Here is a 23787-nt window from a genome sequence, read left to right as displayed (position 1 = left end):
CACTGAAAATTTTATTCATGATATTTTTGTAGTAATCCAAATTAATTTAGCATTTAAGGACAGAAGATAACTTTTTGTATGATCGAGTAAACATACACCCATCAAATGAAAACTTTAAAATTTGTGCCTAATTAAGTTTAAATTTATTTGAAAAAGTTTTATGAAGTAAGTAATTTCTCCTACAATAAAATATCTGCTTTTTTAAGATGTGTGCACATGATTAAGATTTTAATATAGAAATTATTTATGATGGGCTCTAATGGAAATGAATCAAGAGCCAATTTTAGCAACTACTAGTTTAAAGTTTATATAATTAGGTATAAAATTAATATGTAGCTGTAAATTGATCTTATAAATGAGTTCTCTTGGGTCCTTAATTATCTCTGATACCTAGTACAGTAATTCTCTGCTAAATAATCCCAGATGTGGGAATTAAGCATTGTTCTAAATTCTATTTCCAATTTAAAAGCAATGCATTTTTACTTGCTTTTTGCTTAAATTGAAGTATTATTTTTTTTCAGAAGAATACTATAGAATTGAGCTGAGAGGTGCTTTCATATACTGGAATATCATCACCTGAAACCTTGATCGGGCTTACTTGCTGTTATGAACGAATAATACCATTCATCTGATAAGTCATTCAGGAGTTATGGATTGTTTTTGGGTGCCATCAATATGTACTGAATGTGTCTTTGTTGAAGAGTCCTGTTCAGAAAGGAAGGAGGAAGGGGGAAATTGTTCATTGAAAAAAACATATAGCTAATTGTTTTTATGTTTACTTGACCTTGTTTCACAGGCAGTACTGTCTATCCCTTTTTTCAATACATACTGTGTAGAAAGTTGCAAACTGTACTGTCCTTTGAATAAGAGCATACTTGCTTCAGCAAGGGAAACCATGTATAAACACACCTACGTCTTTCTTGATGTACTTTTTGAGGGTGGGAGACAGGGCAGTTCTGTGTGTGTCTGATGTGTGTGTCTGATGTGTGTGTGTGTTTTTCCTTAAAAAAAAAAAAAAATCTGAGTCACTTATTCTTTCTAGTTAAGTTGTATTCTTCATACCTTTAGCATTTACCATGTAGCTACTTCCTGCTTGACCAACAGGATACAATTTAGCCCTTCAATGAACATAGTCATCTTTACATCAGAAGCTGATGGGGAAGAGGGGTGGGGGGTGGAGATTGAATTCTGTGAACTGGATTTTATGCCATCTGGATTGAATGAATTTAGCTTTGGTTAAATTTTGTTTTAATAGTTAAGTAGTCATTAAAGTTATATAAAATTAGAATTCGTTTGGATTGTGTTTTTTTTCCATCCTCTCCCTCTGAACTTGTTACCTTTCGGGTAATGACCACAATTATATAGCTAATTGCAGTCTAGTGCTTTCATATGTTTTCTAATTCTTGCAGACTTTAAAATCTCCCTTTAAAAGCAGCAGATCTGCAGGAAATAAAATCAAGCATATTCCTATGTCAATGTAAAAGTTTTCTGAGCATTATTAAGTCCCCATGATAAGTGAATTAATAACAGTAAAATGCATGTTCTTTGTATATATTGAATACTAATTTAAGAGTTAATAAAATTTACTAGTAGGCCAATTGTTCAACAAGTTTCTATTCATAGATTCATTTATCAAGTACTAAGCTCTTACCAGGCAAAAGACAAATTGGATTTCTTGTTTAATAAGTGCAATATTGATATATCTTTCAATATTCAAAGAAAGTTTTAATTTTCCTGACTGTAATAATCATTACTGAACAGTGATGTCTAAATAGCACTTAAAAGTATTCAGTAAACTGGGGAGGGAAATGTAAAATAAAATCTATATTCATTTGCCTTAAGATCTCTTCAGTGTCAAAACCACCTTTTTATGTGACTTTTTTAAAATGTATAAATCTGTTTGATTACAAAAATAAATTGCAAAAGTTTTTAGTAGTCTCTTAGCACTTATAGCTTAGAAGTGACTGAAATGTAATTTGTTAATTTGAATTCAAAAATGCTAAGTTTAATGTAGTAGATGGAGAAATTTTTCTGTGATAAATGACGGTGCCATCCCTAAATTTTGCCTTTATTTTGTTTTGGTGCTTTAAGTAAAAATTTAACCTTTGAGTACTGCACATGAAGAAAGTATAACTCAGTTTTCTTAGTGGGCTTATACTTCTCAATTTTTGGTGAGAAACTATATGAGGCTTTCCAAATGGCAGCTTGTTTCAAATGAAAATCCTTTTCCAAACTTATAAAAGTATGCAGTTTTTTCAGTTCCTAGATGTTTCTTTGGCTGGACAACAATATCCTTGAGATCATATCCTTAAAGTAACTTTTGTATACCCGATTCCATGAGATTTAACATTTTTACTAGTTAATAATAGTTGGAACAAATTGTACTGATCCCTAAGACAGCTTTAGGAAATTTGCTGTTTTGTGTGTTTTGCCAAAGGAAATTTTAAAAGTCTTTGGAATTATAATAATGAACTCTGCATTTTACTATAGAATATTCTTCATAGTTCTTCCAGTTTCTTATTACTCAATCATTACTTGATTACATTTAATTAGATTTTTGGTGTTTGCCTGAATCATTTAAAGATAAAAGAAAAAGTCATTTATGAATGGGTCAACAAAATCCATTTTAATACCATTATTTGTAAGTCATTTCTACTTATTGGTAAGGTTTTTTGTTTGTTTTGTTTTTTGAGAAACTGCTTAAAACCTGACTGCTAAAAGCTAGTACTTCTATGTATAAATAGTCTGCTTTAGTGCAAATTGCATTATAAAAGTAGAACTTTTAAGTAGGAAAGAATGTGCCCTGTTAGGATGTTAATTAAGCTATTGGGAGGGGGTATGTTTCTAATGTCAAAGTTTTAGCTACTATAAAGAGAATTGTGTGTGCATTTTAATTTTGGCATTAATAGCTATTTGGTGTACTTCGTTTTTAGAAACTGTAAAGAAAAGGTTTTTAATGCTTTTCATTTTGTTATTTTAAATAAAAATCATTTAAAACAAAAAAGATTGAATGTTTAAGAACGTTCCCTCATATACTTAACTTTTTAAAAAAATTTTATAATTATAAATTTTTTTGACCATATATATGCATGAGTAGCTTTTTTTTTTTTTTTTTTTAATAACATTATCCCTTGTATTCATTTTCCAAATTTTCCCCTCTCTCCCTCTACTCTCTCCCCTAGATGACAGGCAATCCCATACATTTTACATGTGTTACAGTATAACCTAGATACAATATATGTGTGTAAATCCAATTTTCCTGTTGCATGTTAATATACTTAACTTTATACCATTGGAAATTCTGCCATTTTTTGTTAACTCCAAAGGCAAAGGTTCATTAAGTTCCGATGTTTGAAATTGACAAATTAACACCTACTTGTTAAATAGGGCAGCTAATATCTAGTGCAGTGGATAGAGCACCAGCCCTGAAGTCAGGAGGACCTGAGTTCAAATATGGTCTCAGACACTAAATACACCCTGTCCGGGCAAGTCACTTAACCCCAATTACCTTAGCAAAAAAAGAAAAAAGATTTTTTTTTTTTTTTGCAAAATGAACACTTGAGAAATAGAAAACTATATTTATGCTTAAGACAAGTTTTATTCTTGGGGGAGGGGGTGGTGTTGGAATTTGCCTAAAGCTAAATGTAGAATGAGGTTGAAGCTTATAAGCTGTGGTTTTTAAAAAGAGGAAAAGGATGAATGCATTGCTTGGTGTTTTCAAGTGCAGAAAAGTAGTAGTGTGATATATCAAAGTATTTGACAGCATTTCCTTTACTTAAAATTGTAGAGTATTAAGCTTGTTGGGATTGATTAGTTGGTTGGTGCCCTTCATTTTCCAGGAGAACCAAAATACTGTATTAGTGAGTCAGACTGGTTAATCCAATCGATACAAACTCAGAACATTCTGCTACAGGTTGTACACAAAGTCTCTACGAACATTTGGGGTGGATTCTCTAACTGCATCTTCTCTAACTGTGCATCTCCAGTTTCTTATGAGTGAATAAAATCTTGCTTTGCTCATAGAGCACAGCACCTTTTCTGATAAGGGCACACTATGCTGGGAAATCCTGTGCCAGTATCTCCCATGTCATACAATTATAAAGTTTTTAAGAAAGATCTTCAGAGTATGCTTGTGTTACAACTTTTCCTGACCACTTCATGAGCACCTGCTCTGAGTTCTCCATAAAAGTCTTTTTGGCAAGCATATATTTGGCATTAGAACAATATGGTCAGCCCAAAGGAGGTGCATTCTGCAGTAGTTTGAGTGCTTGGCAGGCAGTTTGATTAGAGATAGGACCTCAGTGTCTGATATCTTATTCTGCCATATTATCTTAAGAATCTTCCTAAGACAATCCAAATGGAAGCGATTCAGTTTCCAGCATGCAACTATGAGGTCAGCACAAAGGCTCTGTAGACTAATACTTGTCTCCCTTCAGTCTCCAAAACCCTGAGCTAGCTCTGGCAATGCATGTGTCAATATCATTATACCCAGTTCCCCATCTCTGGGATGATTTTTAAACCAGTAGCAGAATTTATAGTTGCCTGCAATAATGAGAAATTCTTTCCAAATATTACTATGTTTTAAACATTTTGAGGATCTTGATTAAAAAAAAGTATAGTGAAAAGTTTTACATATATAGGGTATGAACTAAAGGCACCTGAGTTCAATTCTTGGTTATAAAAACTGAACTTAGATAAATTATTCTTTTAGGTCTTAAGTTTCCTCATCTCTTACAAGTTGGACGTGGACTTTCCAAAGTTCCTCCTAGTTTATGCTATGATCTTAACTGCTTTTCTAAGTCCTTGCTGGACTTTGATTTAAAAGCTATGTGTTCAGTATTTAAATCAAATAGTCTTGGATTCTGACATTTTTGTTCTCAGTTTATGGAGATAGAAACACTGAACTGTGTAAACATTGGATAGACCTAAGAACTTACTTTTTAATCTTGGTGAAGTAGTAAGGTGGCACAGTGCAGAGAGTACCAGCCCTAAAGTCGGGAGGACCTAAGTTCAAATCCAGCTTCAGACACAAAACTTCCTAGCTGTGTGATCCTGGGCAAATCACTTAACTCTGCTTGCCTTACCCAAAAAAAAAAAAAAAAAAAAAAAAAAAAAAGGGAGACCAATACAATAGTGACTGAGTAATTAAATCCAGATATGAAATGATGTGATTTTATATTTTTAAGTATTCTGCTAAATCCAGAGAATTAATAACTGGATGTTTGTTAGGGGAATTCATTAATATAAAAGGATTAAGCCAGGTCACAGGATTTATATTTGGCTGATATCTTTAAATCTCTAGTCCAATCTCCTATGATGAAACTGAAGGGAGAAAGGGATAAGGTTGCCTAAACTCTTTTAAAGTGGCTTTCTCCACTGCTACATACTCCCTGCTTTCTTGGTAGTTCTTAAGAGTAATTTAGAAAAGATTAAGAAAACCAATGGGAATCAGGCATGATACTACAAATGTAAAAAAGTGTGTTTCAAAAATGACATTTAGCATGGTAGTACAGACATCACCCTATTTTACTTCTGCTGACAACTTGTTTTTGTATACATGTCACAGTCGTCCATGTTCCTTGATAATAAAAGCCGTCTTTGGCAACAAATGTCAAACCTAAGCAAATTTGTGTTGTAATGTGTGTGTTGGAAAATTTATCTCATTCCATAGTTACTATGAATCATTCCTTGGGATTGGTGTTTGGTCATTGATGAAGGTTAAGGGTCTTAAATTCTGTAATTTTTGCTATACCTCAGTCTGGTTGGTCGTTGCACAAATAGTTCTATTTCTGTTCAGAATATCAATTGAGTGAATGAAAAAAGGATTTGAGCACTTCTAAGCCAAGTACTATATCTTTAAAAATTGTCCTTTTAATGTACCTTTTGAGGAAAGAGTTGCCATTTCCTTCCCCACCTCATTTTACAGATGAGGAAACTGAGGCAAACAGGGATAAGTGACTTGCCCAGGATCACAGCTAGTAAAGTCAAGATTTTAACTCAAAAGAACATTTTAGACCTGACACTCTTTGCCCAGCTACCCTCAAGCTCCGCGGATCCTCAAAGTTCTATGTAGCCCTTAATCCACGATCCTGATAACTGTCACACATCTTCTGAACCTCTCGGTAACCCTCTGATGTAGGTGTTATTATCATGTTCATTTTACAGGCGAAGAAGTGGAGGCAGAAGGAACTTAAGCTACTTGCCCAGGTTAACAAGCTAGGAAGCATCGGAGGAGCAACCTGAATTCGGGCCCTGTGGCCGGCTCCCAGTCTGCTCCCTCTGCCACCTCATTCCCCTCGAGAATAAAGGGATTGGTGTAACTAGCAGCTTTCCACTTTTTAAAAATGTTAGATTTGCAAGGAGACGTAATCTTTCTGAATTTGACGTGAGTTTGTAGTTTACTAATTTTGTTAATTTCGAAAAAGGTTAAAAAAAAAATTTGGGAAGGGGCGGGGGAACACCGTTGAACCACTCAGCAACCGAAGCTTCCTTGGGACCTTGCGGGACGACGGCCCACAGTGCGAGAACACAGCCCAGAACGCAGGTCGGGCCCGAACGGACCTTGACCGTCCCGAGGCGCGGTGTGATCAGGCGGGTTGGGGCCGAGAGTCAGGTAGACCTAGTCTGTATCAGCTCCTCTCCAACACTCCGCCCTTCTCCCCATCCCGAGCCTGCAGCCCCCGAGCCGTCACTACGTTCCTTTGGGTCTCAGTTTCCGTCTCTATAAAGCGCAGGGCCGAGCCGCCCCGGAGGCCCTTCCCACGAGTAGTTTTTCTGGAGCTATTTTAAGTTCTTCCCTTCTCACGTCCTGCCCACAGGGGTTTATGATTTCTGGAGGCGGAGGAGGGAAGGTCCGCGGCGCCGCCTTCAGTCCCAGCCTGGAGGCGGGCGGCTCCGGGATCCGCGGCTCCGAGCGGCCCAACTGAGGGCCCGAGGCCCGTCGGGTCCCGCCCCGGGGCGGGGGGGGCGGCTGCCGGCCCCGTGGCCGAGGCTCTTCCGCGCCGGCAGGGGCAGTAGCGGGAGCGGGAGCGGGAGCGAGCGACGAGGAGCCGAGAAGCGCTGTCGCCGTCGCTGTAGCTGCGGCCGCCGTTTGGAGGAGGCTGCGCGGGCGGGCGGGAGGGAAGGAGGAAGAGAAGCAGCTCGGGGACCTGCGAGCCGAGGCCCGGGGCCCTGGGCCGCCATCCCCGCAGCCATGCCGCTGCTCTTCCTGGAGCGCTTCCCCTGGCCCAGCCTCCGTACCTACACGGGCCTCAGCGGCCTGGCGCTGCTGGGCACCATCGTGAGCGCCTATCGCGCCCTCAGCCAGGCTGAGCCGGGCCCCGGCGCCGGCCCGGGAGAGTCCGAGGCGCTCAGTTCGCCGCAGCAGCCGCCGCCGCCCCAGCCGCCGCCGCCCAGCTCCCCGCCGGGCCCCGGGGGTCCCCGGGCCCGAGACGTGATCCAGTACCTGCTGTCCGACAGCCTGTTCGTTTGGGTGAGTGGGGTGCGGGACCGTACGGAGAAGGGGGGGGCCGGGCACGAGTGGGGAGGACTAGAGGGGGCAGGGAGGGAAACCCGAGTAGGGGCGGGGCCGGGGGCGCTACTGGGAAAGGTGCGGCTGGAGCCTTCATGTTTTGAGGGATCCTGAAGAGCGCCCCCTAAAGGAAGTTTTTGAGTATGTAAGGACAGTCACCTCTAAATCCCTCGCGCCCCCCCCACCCCCCACCCCCGCAGAAGGCAGCATTTCGGAGTAGGCAGTGCTTAGCAAGTTTATGAACGTAGTGGTCACAGGCATGAAGACAGAAGAGGATCTTGGAGATCTTTTAGGCCCAGCCTCTTTATTTGACAGATGAGGAAACTGAGGCCTACGAGGGAAATCGACGTACCTGTGGTGACAAAGGCAGTATAATACAGGTAGAATTTGAACGCACATCCTCTTACTCCTAGTGCTTCCAAAGGAACTTTTTCTTTTCACCTTGAGAAAAGCCACATTTGGGGAGTTTTTTAAGGAACATGCAATTTCAGAGATTTTCAGTAGCATAACTATTAATGAGCTCAAGAGAAAAGATGGAGTGGAAGAATTTCAGACTTTTGAAGTTGGACTCCCTTAGTTTGGTATGAATAAGGCCCATTCTTTGCCTCTTCGAAATGTCGTGGTCTCTTACTGCTGTCTAGCAAGGGTCTGTTTGGCGTCTTATTTTTTCCCTTCGTGTAACCAGCGTGTGCTGGGATCTGAACGGGGCATCAACGCTCCAGGATTTAAGACCGTCAATTTAGTCATCACTCATTTTGCCAGTTAAGTCAATGTCAGCCTCTCGTGACTGTTAAACTGGCATCCTAAATCACAGGAATCTGCAGTTTGTTGAAATTTAATGCCATTGTTTCAGCTAGTAGCAGTGAAATTTATAAATTTGAATAGGTTCTTGTTATCATTAAAATTATCCAGACTTTCAAAATTAGGGATATATGCAGGTTAAATTTCTACACCTCTTAGTTTGGGTCAGTTCTTGCATGTAGTGCTAAAGAGTTTTGCTCTTTTCTCTGATACTCTGTAGCAGCATGTTAGTTTTAGGGAAAAAGTGGTGAAATAACTCATCTCATTTAATTTTAAGTGAGGCTAGTTTTTTTTGCACTTTTTTCTAGAAAACTGCTTATCTTAAATGGAAAGAATGGAGTTAGGCACTTTTTAAAGGTTATAATACCTTTGATATGTTTTATTTTCTTAAAACATAAGATATAAATAAGTTTTAATAAGTAGTGATGGTGCTTATGTAACAGCCACTGTTTAGTGATTTTTTTTTCCCTAGGGATTTCTTCTTGCAGATAAGTCTACTGTTGAGATTGTAGTAGTTCATTCATAAAATATTAGTTAAAACTTCTTGGTTTTTTTGGTACTATTCTTTTAAAGTCATCTTTTCCCCCTCATTTTTTCTGCTCTTTCAATAGATGTCTCTCATTTCCCAATTCTTCTATGTTGATATATTTTTCATTTTGTAGTTGGTCTTTATTTGCTCTCCTCTGTTTCTCACCTTTCTTCTTTGCATTAATTTTGGCTTAATGTGTATCTCTAGCCTTCCTATATATTGATTTGTGTTTGCCTTAATTTTTCATCTTATTCTTTTTATTCTTCACCTGCTTTGTAATGCACTAGAACCTTATTATATTATTCTGAGTTGAGAACAATTTGGTATAATGCAGTTGTGCCTTGGGTCTTAACCTAGAGAAGTTGGAATTATTGAAATGTCTAAATTGTCTTATAATAAATTGACATTTGTAAGATGTGGTATGGAACTCTAACATTGGCAAAGGTTAACATGGTTCTTAGATTAATATCTTGTTTGACTTGTTCTTTTATTTTTCTGTTTTAGTATAGGTCTTTTTCCCCCTATAGATTTCCAGTGATCCCTATAAATATCACTTGTTATCATGTGCTATTTTGCATTGCCTGGCTTTCCCTTCTGTAAAAGTAATAGGCATTATCACATTTTCAGATTCATTTCTCTCAATCCTACTTTTCTATTAAGTTGACATTACTGTATTCTTTCAAGATGTATTGTATATTGGTGAGTACTCTTAACTATTCTACCAACTCAACCAATGTTCAGGTGTTTGTAATTTTTCAGTTTCTTTTTTCTTGGTGTGTTATTTTTGTTACGTCCTTCCCCCCCCCCCTTTCCTTTTGTCTTTATTTGTGGATCAAGACCTGAAAATTTTTAACAAAAAGACATAACTTATGTTTTAGAATATGCAATCAGTAAATGTAAAGATGCAGTTTTGGTAGAAGCTTTAAGGAAAAATTATAGGAAAACAAAGGGCATGAAAATAAAATAAAAAGTAAAATTCTAAAATAAATCCAAAAGTTTTCCTTATAAAATGTCTTAGTATTGAATACTCGCAAATTTCAAATATTTTGGGTGAATATTGAAAAAAAATTGATTACTTGCTTGGAAGCAGGGGTAACTTAAAACTTAAAAGAAAATAATGATAATAATGATACACTAAGTATACATGAGTAAATAATTTAGAAATAAAGAAGAAAGGAAAGCTTCCCAATATTTTTTTTGTGCAGAATACATGTAGACCTGAGTGCCTCTAGTGGCCTAGGAATGCTGATTTTAGGAAAAATGGGGAAGACTGTTGCCATGCTTCTGATTCCTTAGGACTCTGAGGCATGGCTATACAGAAGTTGTTTAAACATAAAATTTAGTGAGAGGCAAATTAGGTATGCACTATTTTTTGTTTTTGGCAGGAAAACAAAAAATATCCTAGTTAATCCGTGATTCCATGAGGTAATTTCATATGATATAATCATATATTATAGTAAACTCACAAATAATATCTCTTTGATGTCTGAGTTTTAGTTTGCTATAAATACAATTATGTAGTAGTAATTTAGATAAACAGTTTGTTCCTCCTAGCTCATAGAGATCATCTGATTTGATACTGATACAAAGAGAAATAGGCATAAAGGATCTTACTTAAATATTATCTAGTCCATTCCCCCTATTTGAGAGCCAAAGTGGTGAGTTTATTTCCCCAAGGTCACATAGTAGTAGCAGAACTGAGACTAAAATCCGGGTCTTCTAGTCCCAAGCCCTTCAAATTTTCTACCATACTGCACTCATTGATATTTATAAAATAGATTTGGGGCTCCTAAAATTTTTTTTTTGTTTCGTGGTTTGGTGAAGAATAATCTAATAGCCTTATTTATTTTTTTAATTAAACATTCATTAAATGTTTTACAATTCAGATATGAAAGTAGATTTTCTTTTTGTTCTTAAAATAATATTTAAAATACTATTCAATTATTGTTCTGTAAGAAAAGATGAACAGACCAATTTCAGAAAAACCTGGAATGACAATGTGAACTGAATACTGAGTAAAAAGCAGAACCAGGAAAACATTGAACACAGTAACTTCAATTCAGTTATGCAAGACAATTCCAATAAACTTTGGATGGAAAATGCTGTCTATATCCAGAGAGAAACTGATAGAGGCCAAATGGGGATCAAAGCATACTGTTTTCACCTTTTTTTCTTTTCTTTTTTTCTTTCTTGGGGTTTTTCCCTTTTGTTCTTCTTTTCCTTTCCCAATATGGCTCATATGAAAATGTGTTAAAAATTAATTCCATGAGTAACCTCTATCAGATTGCTTGCTAGCTTGGGAAGAGGGTTAGGGAGGGAGGAAAAAAAATAAATTTGGAACTCAAAATCTTATTAAAATGAATGTTATAAACTATCTTTACATATAATTAGAAAAACATACTACTAAAATAAAATGTTTTAAAAAGTACTATTCAGGCTACAGTATTTTACATATAGTAATGACAAGAAACTTGTGTAATAGGCCAGTTTCCTGAATGATCCCAGAAATATCCATTTTACATGGAAGGTGGGGGAAGAATATGATTATTTATTATTATTTTTTTTTACTTTTCTTTTTTTTACTTTTTTTTAATAATTATAACTTTTTTTTGACAATACATATGCATGGGTAATTTTTTACAACCTTATCCCTTGCACTTACTTCTGTTCAGATTTTTTCCCTTCCTTCCCCAAACCCCTCCCCCAGATGGCAGGCAGTCTTATACATGTTAAATATATTATAATATATGAAGAATATGATTATTGAGATACTATGGGGAAATAATTGTGTCTGACATCTTTTACTGCTTGAGACAGGCATATATTGGGACAGGTAGCTGTTCATGTCACAGAAATTGAGCAATTTCTGTGATTGTTTTATAAAGTGTAGGATGATTAATGATTTTGGAGAATTTTGGAGAATCTAGTGGAAACACTGTATTCTTGCAAATAGGTAGCTTAATTTCAAGTTTGTTACTGCTCTACATAGTGATGTAAAATTTAGAAACTAGGCAAATTCATTGTCAATCCTGTTTTTGATAACTGATATTACTGAATGGTTTGGACATATACTGCATGGAGTTTAAAAAAAATTTGAAATCTTCAATTGCTAACCCAGGAGTACAACACCTATAGACTTTAGAACTCTCTTGTGTATGGGCATGTTCACAACTAATTTATCCTTGTCTTACTTTAATTAGATAGAAAATAATCTCCTTAAGAAATAAGTAAGAATTGTTTCTTTTTGGTTTTTTATCTCTTGGCCTTAGGAAAGGGAAGGGCCTGGATAATAGGTGCTGTTAATGTTAGTGCCAACAGGGTACTAAACTCAGAATATAAATCCACATGTGGATTTTAATATTAAAATTTAAGTGAAGGGGGAAGATGGATTACAATTCTGGAGAGTGTTGTTGAACTATATTTGAGTTTCTGTAGCCTTCACAGATGTTGTAGTTATTTTTAATAGACTTGCTGGAAATGAGCTGAATAGATGATATTGAAAGTATTAAAGCTTTTTTCAGGAGACCCAAGTTCAAATCTGGTCTCAGGTACTTAACACTAACTAGCTATGTGACCCTGGGCAAGTCACTTAACCCCAGCCTCAGGGAGAAAAAAAAAATTAAAGCTTTGTCCTGTGATATTCTTTAATGCCATTGGAGTGAAAGATAATTTAATATACCTAAGGAATAATAATCTTTTGACTTGGAGGAGATATTTCATTGATGAATTTGTAGTTTGGGGTGCAACTATACACATTGGATTATAATATCATTTTTGCATACAAAGTTTGCAACTTTTTATATTTCTGTGAACTTGATTTGGAGAATAGTGGAGGTTTTGAATATATATATATTTGATGTTTTTATTGCCCATATTATTTTTTTAATTTATAATTATAAATTTTTTTGACAGTATATATGTATGAGTAATTTTTTTATAACATTATCCCTTGTATTCATTTTTCCAAATTTGCCCCACCCTCCCTCCCCTAGATGACAGGCAATCCCATACATTTTATATGTGTTACAGTATAACCTGGATACAATATATGTGTGTAAATCCAATTTTCTTGTTGCACTTTAAGTATTAGATTCCAAAGTATAAGTAACCTGGGTAGATACACAGTAGTGCTAACAATTTATATTCATTTCCCAGTGTTCCTTCTCTTGTTGTAGTTGTTTCTGTCCATCATTGATCAACTGGAAGTGGGTTGGATCTTCTTTATGTTGAAGATATCCACTTCCATCAGAATACATCTTCATATAACATTGTTGTTGAAGTGTACAGTGATCTTCTGGTTCTGTTCACTTCACTCAGCATCAGTTCATGTAAGTCTCTCCAAACCTTTCTGAATTCCTCCTGCTGGTCATTTCTTACAGAGCAATAATATTCCATAACCTTCATATACCATAATTTACCCAACCATTCTCCAATTGATGAGCATCCATTCATTTTCCAGTTTCTAGACACTACAAAAAGGGCTGCCACAAACATTTTAGCACATACAGGTCCCTTTCCTTTCTTTAGTATTTCTTTGGGATATAAGCCCAATAGTAGTAGTATCTCAGAGTTGTCTTAATTTGCATTTCTCCGATCAGTAATAATTTGGAACACTCTTTCATATGAGTGGATATAATTTCAATTTCATCATCTGAGAACTGTCTGTTCATATCTGTTGATCATTTATCAATTGGAGAATGGTTTGATTTCTTATAAATTAGTGTCAGTTCTCTATATATTTTTGGAAATGAGACCTTTATCAGAACCTTTAACTGTAAAAATATTTTCCCAATTTGTTACTTCCCTTCTAATCTTGTTTGCATTAGTATTGTTTGTACAGAAACTTTTAGTTTGATGTAATCAAAATCTTCTATTTTGTGATTGATAATGATCTCTAGTTCTCCTCTGGTCATAAATTCCTTCCTCCTCCACAGGTCTGAGAGGTAGACTATTCTCTGTTCCTCTAATCTATTTATGATCTCATTCTTTATGCCTAAGTCATGGGTCCATTTTGATCTTATCTTGGTATATGGTATTAAGTGTGGATCCATATCTAATTTCTGCCATATTACTTTCCAGTTTTCCCAACAGTTTTTTTTTTTTTTTTTTCAGATAATGAATTTTTATCCCAAATGTTGGTATCTTTGGGTTTGTCAAACACTAGATTGCTATAGATACACCCTTTTTTGTCTTTTGTACCTAATCTGTTCCACTGATCGACTGGTCTATTTCTTAGCCAATACCAAATGGTTTTGGTGACTGCTGCTATATAATATAGCTGTAGATCAGGTACACCTAGACCACCTTCATCTGACTTTTTTTTTCATTCGTTTCCTTGAAATTCTCCACCTTTTATTCTTCCATATGAATTTTGTTGTTATTTTTTCTAGGTTATTAAAATAGTTTCTTGGGAGTCTGATTGGTATAGCACTAAATAAGTAGATTAGTTTGGGGAGTATTGTCATCTTTATTATATTCACTTAGCCTATCCAAGAGCACTGAATGTCTTTCCAATTATTTAAATCTTTCTTTATTTTTGTGGCAAGTGTTTCATAATTTTGCTCATATAATTCCTGACTTTTCTTTGGTAGAGGGATTCCCAAATATTTTATACTCTCAACATTTGTTTGGAATGGAATTTCTCTTTGTATCTCTTGCTGTTGCATTTTGTTGGTGATGTATAAAAATGCTGAAGATTTATGTGGATTTATTTTGTATCCAGCAACTTTGCTAAAGTTGTGAATTATTTCTAATACTTTTTTATTAGAATCTCTGGGGTTTTCTAAGTATATCATCATATCATCTGCAAAGAGTGACAGTTTGATTTCCTCATTACCTACTCTTATTCCTTTAATCTCTTTCTCCACCCTTATTGCTGAGGCTAACATTTCTAATACAATATTGAATAGTAATGGTGTTAGTGGGCAACCTTGTTTCACTCCTGATCTTACTGGGAAAGGTTCCAGTTTATCTCCATTACATATTATGCTTACTGACGGTCGTAAATATATGCTCCTGATTATTCTAAGAAATAGTCCATTTATTCCTATACTCTCAAGAGTTTTTAGTAGGAATGGATGTTGGATTTTATCAAATGCCTTTTCTACATCTATTGAGATGATCATATGGTTTTTATTAATTTGATTATTAATATGGTCAATTATACTAATTTTCTAATATTAAACCATCCCTACATTCCTGGCATAAATCCTACTTGATCATAGTGTATTATCCTGGGGATGATTTTCTGAAGTCTTTTTGCTAATATCTTATTTAAGATTTTAGCATCAATATTCATTAAGGAAATTGGTCTATAGTTTTCTTTCAGCTTTCGAGCTACCTGGTTTAGGTATCAGTACCATGTCTGTGTCATAAAAGGAGTTTGGTAGGACTCTTTCATCCCCTATTTTTTCAAATAGTTTATATAACACTGGGGCTAATTGTTCTTTAAATGTTTGGTAGAATTCACATGTAAAGGGATTTTTTCCTGGGGAGTTGATTAATAGCTTGTTCTATTTCTTTTAATGAAATGGGACTATTTAAGCAATTTATCTCCTCTGTTAATCTAGGAAGCCTATAGTTTTGGAGGAAGTCATCCATTTCACTTAAGTTATCAAATTTATTGGCATAAAGAAGGGCAAAGTAACTCATTATTTCTCTAATTTCCTCTTCATTGGTGGAAAGATCCCCCTTTTCATTTGTAAGACTAACACTTTGATTTTCCTCTTTCCTTTTTCTGATCAGATTTACCAAAGGTTTATCTATTTTATTGACTTTTTCATAAAACCAACTTTTGGTTTTATTTATTAATTCAATAGTTTTTTTACTTTCAATATTATTGATTTCTCCTTTTAATGTTTGTATTTCAAGTTTGATTTTTGGTTGGGGGTTTTTAATTTAGTCTTATTCTAGCTTTTTAAGTTTCAGGCCCAATTCATTAATCTTCTCTTTTTCTATTTTGTTCAAATAAGCCTGTAAAGATATAAAATTTCCCCTTATTACCTTTTTAGTTGCATCCCACAGATTTTGGTATGATGTCTCATCATTGTCGTTATCTTGGGTGAAATTATTTATTGTTTCTATAATTTGCTGTTTCACCCAGTCATTCTTTAAGATGATATTATTCAGTTTCCAATTACTTTTTGGTCCATTTACCCCTAACTTCTTATTGAATGTAGCTTTTATTGCATTGTGATCTGAGAAGAAGGCATTTATTATTTCTGCCTTCCTGCATTTAATTTTGAGATCTTTATGTCCTAATATATGGTCAATTTTTGTATAGGTTCCATGAACTGCTGAGAAGAAAGTATATTCCTTTCTATCACCATTCAGTTTTCTCTAAAGGTCTATCATACCTAGTTTTTCTAATGTTCTATTTATTTTTAAAATTTCTTTCTTATTTGTTTTGTGGTTTGATTTGCCTAAATCTGAGAGTGCAAGGTTGAGATCTCCCACTATTGTAGTTTTACTGTCTATTTCTTCTTGCAACTCTCTTAACTTTTCCTTTAGAAAATTAGATGCTATACCACTTGGGGCATATATGTTTAGTATTGATATGGCTTCATTGTTTATGCTACCTTTTAGCAGGATATAGTTTCCTTCCTTATCTCTTTTAATTAGATCAGTTTCTATTTTTGCTTGATCTGAGATAAGGATGGTTACCCCTGCTTTTTTGGCTTCACCTGAAGCATAATAGATTCTGCTCCAACCTTTTACCTTTACTCTGTATGTATCTCCCTGCTTTAAGTGTGTTTCCTGTGAACAACATATTTTAGGGTTCTGAATTTTGATCCAGTCTGCTATCCGTCTCTGTTTGATGGGAGAGCTCATCCCATTCACATTTACAGTTAAAATTACTAATTCTGTATTTCCTGCCATCATATTATCCCCAGATTATGCTTTTTCCTTTGACCCCCCCTTAACCCCTTCCCCAATATTTAATTTATAGACTCCACTTGTGACACTCAGCCCTCCCTTTTTAGTATCCCTCCCCCCTCCTTCCAAGTCCCTTCCCTTTTCTTGTACCCTTCCCTTTTTTCCCTTTTCCTCTCCCCCCTTTTAATGAGGTGAGAGAGAATTCTCTGAAAAACAAATATGTCAATTATTTACTCTTTGAGCCTACTGTGATGAGAGTAAGATTCACACAATGTTTTTCCCCCTCTCTAAATTCCCTCAGATGTGGTAGATTTTCTATGCCTCTTCCTGGGATGTAGTTTCCTACTTTTTATCTCTCCTTCACCTTTTTCTGATACTATCCCCTTCCCTTTACTACTTCCCCCCTTTTTTTTATATCAGTAAGATCAAATTATCCATGCGGACTTTCTATATATCCACAACAGAGATACAGTTCTCAAGAGTTCTTTTTACCTTTTTCTGTTTCTTTTCAGTCTTGTGGATGTAGATCAAATTTTTTGTTTAAGTCTGGTTTTTTTCTTAGAAACAAATGGAATTCCTCTGTTTCATTAAATGACCATCTTCTTCCATGGAAGAAAATGCTAAACTTAGCTGGGTACTTTATTCTTGGTTGCAATCCTTGATCTTTTAAAACCTTTTGAAATATCAGGTTCCAGGCCCTTCGATCTTTTAATGTGGAGGCAGCCAGATCTTGAGTGAACCTTATTGTGGCACCTTGATATTTAAATTGTTTTTTTTCTAGCTGCTTGCAATATTTTTTCCTTTATTTGGTAGTTCTGCAGCTTAGCCACAATGTTCAGTGGAGATCTTTTTATAGGGTCTTTTTCAGAATGTGTTCGATGAATTCTTTCAACGCCTATTTTCCCTTCTGTTTCTATTATCTCTGGACAGTTCTCTTTGATGATTTCCTGTAAAATAGAATCTAGGCTCTTTTTTTGATCATAGTTTTCGGGAAGTCCAATGATCCTCAGATTATCTCTCCTAGATCTATTTTCCAGGTCTATAGATTTTCCTAGTAAGTATTTGACGTTATTCTCCAGCTTTTCATTTTTTTCGTTTTGTTTGACTGATTCTTGGGTTCTCAATGAATCATTCATTTCTATTTGTTCCGTCCTGATTTTTAATGAGTTATTTTTTTTAGTTCTTTTTGTATATGCCCAATTGAGTTTTTAAATGAATTATTTTGCTCTATTGAATTTTTTTCATTTCCCTAATTTTTTTTAGAGAGTTATTTTCTTTTTCCAATTCAGAAATCCTACTTTCTTGAGAATTTTTTATCTTTTCCTATTCAGAAATCCTACTTTCCTGTGATTTTTTTAACCTTTTCTAATTCACAAATTTTGTTTCCCTGTTATCTCCTGTGAATTCTTTATTTTTTCCAACTCAAATTTCAGGACGTTGTTATTCTCTATCATAGCTTCTCTTTCCTTTCCCCATTTTTCTTCAAACTCTCTTAACTTTTTAATAGTCTCTTCTAGGAGAGAGTTATGTGATGGGGGGCAAGTATCATTCCCCTTTAGGCTGTTATCTGCTGACTCTCTGCTGTTAACTTCCTTGGGGTACCCACTGTTTCTCTGTGTAGAAGGTATTGATAGTTCTCTTCAGCTTTTTACTCATTGTTAAAAATCTGTTGCCGTTTGCCCTTGGGGCAAGAAGTTTATTTATTTATTTATTTATTTATTTAATTGCCAGCTTCCTCCCAGACCAGATGGATGCAGCAACTCCTGTGCCTGAGCTAAGAGAGAGTTCTCCCGCCCTCCCTGGAAATGCCTCAGAGGTGGTTAGTAGGGCTACACTGTGAGGAGTACCCAGTGAAGGACCCCGCTGTGTATCCTAGAGACTGCCCTGAGGTTTAAGACTGAACAGTAAAAGCGACACAAAGCCCAGCCAATGCATTCTGTCAGGCGTGGATATTAGCAGCTGATGTGTAAAGCCCCTGCCCTCAAACTGGAAGTGTCTTCCTGGAAACCCAAGGTCCTTATTTAAAAGGTTCCGCTTCTCTGGGAATTCCGAGGCTGCTAGAGTTCCCCAGCCTCAGGCCAAGCCCGGCATTATGTGGATTAGATGTTGCCTCTAGCTGTGTCCCCGCTGTTCAGGTTCTTAATTACCCCAAGGAGAAGCCCCAGGCAGCAGAAGGCGAGATCTGTTAGGTCACTTCCGGATTGGGGTGGTTCTAGGATCTGGCTTTATGTTTTAAAGTGGCTTGATTTCTCTTCTGAACTGCTGTTTTATAAGCAGAGAAGAGCTATCAGTCTGTGCCAGATTCCTCTATCTCAGGGGCTTCTCTGATCCCAGAGTTCTCCCCAGCTCGATCGGCGCAGTGTGCTAGCACCTAACCCTATCTGTGCTGGCCTTTTTTCTTCCTCCCCTTGGAACTGACCTTTTCTGTTGAAACTCTAGATTCTCTTCAGCTGCTAAGTCCTGCTTTTAATCCTTGTGGTTTCTATCAGTCCAGCGTTATTTTTGAGGCTGATTTAACTAATTGGTAATGAGGGAAGAAGGGAGCTTACAAATTTGTGTGTATCTTCTCCGCCATCTTGGCTCTGCCCCAGGTTTTGAGTATATATAAACAAAATAAAGTGTAAAATTAGGTATAGGGAAAAGGAATTGAATCTGTGATTTCATTGGTATAGGAAACTGCTAGGTGAGGAAATTCTGTCTTCCAATGCAAGTTGTCCCCCTCTTTGAAATTTACTATGTTAATAGACTATAGAATTAAGAAGTTAATTGACTTGCCTAGAATCACATGGCATTTATGAGTTAGTTGTGGTGCTTGACTTCAGATCTTTTGAGTTTTGAGGCTAGCTCACTCTTAACAAATTAAGAAATTGCCCTAAAAGTAATCATAAAAGGCCATTGTGATCAGGAGTCAATCAAAAAGAATTTACTAAATACTCATTATGTGCCAGATATCATAATATGTGTGTGGGATGACTATTTATTAATAATATCAAAATGATTTAAAAATTATTTAACCTTGAGGAAACTGAAGATTTCTTTTCATTTTTTTAGGATCCTAAAATACATTATAAGATAGAAAATATCTAAATTAAATTAATCTGACATAATTTATGATTTCAGAATAAAGGTATAAAACATTACAGAAATGAAGAGACATAATTGAAGAGCTGTTCAATGGTCATGCAATCCTACTAATAAAGGGATGATTCTTTTAAACTAGACAAAATTATAAAATTGAAAAATTCATTTGGAAAAACAAAATATCTAAAATATCAAGGGAAACAATGGGAGTACACAGAATGAAAGGATCATCAAATGATGTCCCAAAGGTAAAAGGAAATAAGATTATGAAGAGGTGGTACTTTTTATAACTATGGATAGGGTGAGAATTCTTAACCATACAAGGTTGCAGGAGCACAATCAAAGTAGATAGAATAAGAAGGAAGCTCCTGAAAACTCTTTATATCAAACATTCTTTAGCAGTTATTAGACTTTTATGACCAAGATATATGGGGAACTGACACAAATATAAGATCTAGAATTATTCCTTCATGGTTAATGGTTGAAAATATAAAGTTTTAATAAAAACTATAGCAAAAAGAATGCTTTGCATAAGTTATGTTTCACCTGAACTAGTTAAGCATTTATTAAATGTTTATAGGCAACTAGTTTGGAGCAATGGATAGTTGTGGAGACCTGAGTTCAAATTTGTCCTCAGATACTTACTAGTGGTGTGACTCTGGGCAGGTCACTGATGTCTACCTCAGTTTCCTCAACTGTAAAATGGGGATAGTAATAATACCTGCCTCCCAGAGTTATTGAGAGGGTCAAATGAGATAATATTAAAAAGTACCAAGGCATTATATTAAGAAAGGTAAAACCATAGTTACTCTTATTAAGAAGCTCACATTCTCTTGGAGGAAACAACTTTTAAAAATTGCACATATAAGATAATAAACATATAAACCTTCAGAGGGAAGGTACCAGCAAGGAAATGAATATGAAAGACACTCTGCAAAAGGTGGAATTTGAATTTTCTAAATGCAAGCCAGGAAGGGAAAGCATCCCAGGCAAAGGAGATGGCCAGATCAAAGAGGAGTTGGTAGATTGAATTTTGTTTGAGGAACAGCAAGGAATGAGGGAGCAAAGGGTGTGAAGACTGTGAAAGGCTTTAAAAGCCAAGGAGAGGATTTATATATGAAGTAATTTTGGAATATGAAGCTACTTGAATAGAGGTCAATACATGAACATGAAATGAAGAAAGCATTTATTGTGCACTACCTGTGTACAAAATACTGTGTTAAGCCCTAGGAATACAAATAGGAAAGTAAGACAGTAGCTTCCTATCTTCAGTGAGTTCATATTCTGTTGGAGGAGACAACACATGGAAGGTTCCAGCTGTATATCAATAATAATAATTATAATAATGATATAGGTAACATTTACATAAGATCTACTGTGGCCAGATACTGTACTCAAGCACTTTACAGATTTATCTCATTTGATCCTTACAACAACCCCATGACGTGCTAATATTATATAATTTTTACATTTGAAGAAACTGATTAAGTGACTTGCCCAACATTAACATAACTGGTGAATGTTACTAAGTAAATATTGAACTGTGCCATCTAGTTGCCTCAAGTCACCTGGAAAAATCCCATGGTTGTTAAAGCACATGGCAATGCCATGTTTAATGTCTTTCTGTTGATAAAATCATAGCATTTCTGATGTCTAACTGTTTGACAGTGCAAAGGACTTCTGTGACAAGGGCTTTCATTATGGGGTCTTTCAAAAGTGTGGCTATTGTAGCACCTTCAGGAGCAGTTTCTTGGCTGCATTTCACAAAAGTTGCTTCCCAGGATGATGGCTGAGGGCACTAGACTATAAGCAAGCACTTCTAGCCCCAAGGTTTTTCAACTCTGATCCTGGACCTTTTGTTAAAATCTAAGAGGATGGTCTAGGTGTTGGTGACACAATTTGGTGACTTGTCTAGCATATAGTACCTTCTGTCTCTCATACTCTGTAAAATGGCAAATATTCCCAAAACAAAACTGAAATGGTGGAAGATAAGCACATAAATCAGCCTTTGGAAATTTAAATTCTTCCAGCCATTCTGGAAAACAGTTTTGAATTATCAAATCAATAACCATTTAATAAGAGTTTAACTATATATTACACACCGTGCTAAGAACTTTGCAAGAAAAGTTATTAATATGTTCATACTTTTTGCCCCAACAATTCCACTACTGGATATTTTCCTCCTAGGAAGATAAAGAAAAAACATATACACCAGAATATTCTGTGATAAGCCAAGAATTGGAAGCCAAGTGGTTGCCCATGCATTTGAAGGAATGCTATTATGCAATCAGAAATGATAACTGAGAACTTAAGAAAAACATTGGAAAATTTGTAGGAACTTGCCGAATGAAATAAATATAATCAGGATAATAACATCCACAGTGACTATATAAATGTAAAAGAGGCAACAGATAAAGAACCTTCCTGAGATAGTCTCTCCCTAGTCCCTATTTCTCTCTTCCCACCTTTCATACTGACTTTGTCACCTTTCAAAGGTTGTTTTTTTTTTTTTTTTTTTTTTTCTTTTGTGGATGTGCATGGGCAGTTTGATGACATAGTGAAAAGAGTGCTAGACTTGAAGTGTAAAGAATTTGAATTTTGCCTCAAATGCTTACTAGCCATGTGATTGGGCAGGCTTTTTAACCTCTCTGCCTAGTTTCCTCATCTTTAAAATAAGTGGGTTAGTTAGACTCCATGGCTTCAAAAATCTTTTTCCCCTTTAAACCTATGCTCCTATAAAAGTGACATACTAAAATCAAGCTTTGAGTAATTGAAAATCTAGTGAGTCTGGAGAACAGAGTCACACTTCTTTCTAATGACTGAAAGATACGGGACAACAGGAACAGAGAACTGCATGGACTTTTAGATGTTGTCCCTCTAAATGTTGCTTTTCCTTAATTGTTTGTTTCTTTGTTAAAAGATAAAGTTTGGGTGGGTGTGAGGAAATACCTAGAAATGTAGCATCATATTCCTTTTTTAATGTCGTCACTCTGTAAAGCTTTTTAAAAAAAAAAATCTATATAGAACATTAAGGTGCTTTCCTTTTAAGGATAGTCAGTTGAGACTTGAGTTGGGGAAAAAGTTGGGGAAAGGCTTACTCATGACTACCTGCCGGCAAGATGTTTTCAATTTTATTTAACCAATTCATGAGCAGCATTGAATACCATCCATTTTCTATTTTTGCAGTCCAAAATGTATGTCAGCACTTTTAGATAGGAGGATCTTTAAAGTTTCTGCCAACATTTTATTTATAATCATGATTTGTGGTCTATATGTGTTGTATAACATCTGTGCTTTGATTGTACTCCAAAGAAGAGAAGGTTCCTTTTTAATGAATTCTATTATATTTAGATATTTGCCACAGTTTAGCTAGAGATTTAGAAAACTGGATTTTTGATAGTGATATTTATTTTGATTAATATGACTCAGTTTCTTACAGTCTGGACCAGGTGGTGAAAGGTGAGACTGCCTTAGTCTATTATTTCTCACTTGAGGTATATTTGGGGGACAAGGTTTCAAATATTTGATTTTTTTCTTGTTAATTAAATGTTTATAGGGGCAGCTAAGTGGCTCAGGGAAAGAGTAGCTGGCCTGGGAGTCCAGAAGACTTTTCTTCCTGAGTTCAAATTTAGCCTCAAGTACTTAGGAGCAGTGTGACACTAGTAATTTAACCTTGTTGGCCTCAGTTCTTCATCTGTAATATATGCCAGAGGAGGAAATCCAGTGTCTTTGCCAAAAAAAAATCCCTTAAGTGGGGTTTTGAAAAATGAACAACAAACATTTTTATCACTAAAACTTTTTTGGTGTCAACTTACAAGGTTATAATAAAAATAATCTTAGAGATAATCTAGTCCAATCCTGTTATTTTAAAAAAGAAAAATAAGGGAGGCCAATGAGGAGAAATCTTTTGTCTTAAGTCATACACATAATAAAGTAGAGAAGCTAGAATTCAAAAATGTAGGTTTTTTCTCTCCTAATTTAGTGATCATTC

At 35.8% G+C, this 23787-nt stretch overlaps 1 protein-coding gene across 4 annotated transcripts in view; it reads left to right on the top strand.

The window, feature by feature from the left end:
• Positions 1–6849: 6849 nt before the first annotated feature.
• The window catches only part of AMFR (autocrine motility factor receptor), a 61126-nt gene continuing 44188 nt past the window's right edge, over positions 6850–23787 (top strand). For 3 of the 4 annotated variants that reach the window (XM_074293459.1, XM_074293457.1, XM_074293456.1), the window contains exon 1: positions 6956–7471. In XM_074293459.1, coding sequence (XP_074149560.1) covers positions 7193–7471 — 279 coding nt within the window. In that variant the 5' untranslated portion in view covers positions 6956–7192. Of the gene's footprint in view, positions 7472–23787 lie in introns of all 4 variants that reach the window. The other variant, XM_074293458.1, reaches the window with a different exon arrangement.

Source organism: Sminthopsis crassicaudata, chromosome 2 (assembly GCF_048593235.1).
Source record: "Sminthopsis crassicaudata isolate SCR6 chromosome 2, ASM4859323v1, whole genome shotgun sequence".
NCBI lineage: Eukaryota > Metazoa > Chordata > Mammalia > Dasyuromorphia > Dasyuridae > Sminthopsis > Sminthopsis crassicaudata.
Note: the sequence above shows the minus strand (reverse complement) of the source record. Positions and strands in the feature narration are given on the sequence as shown.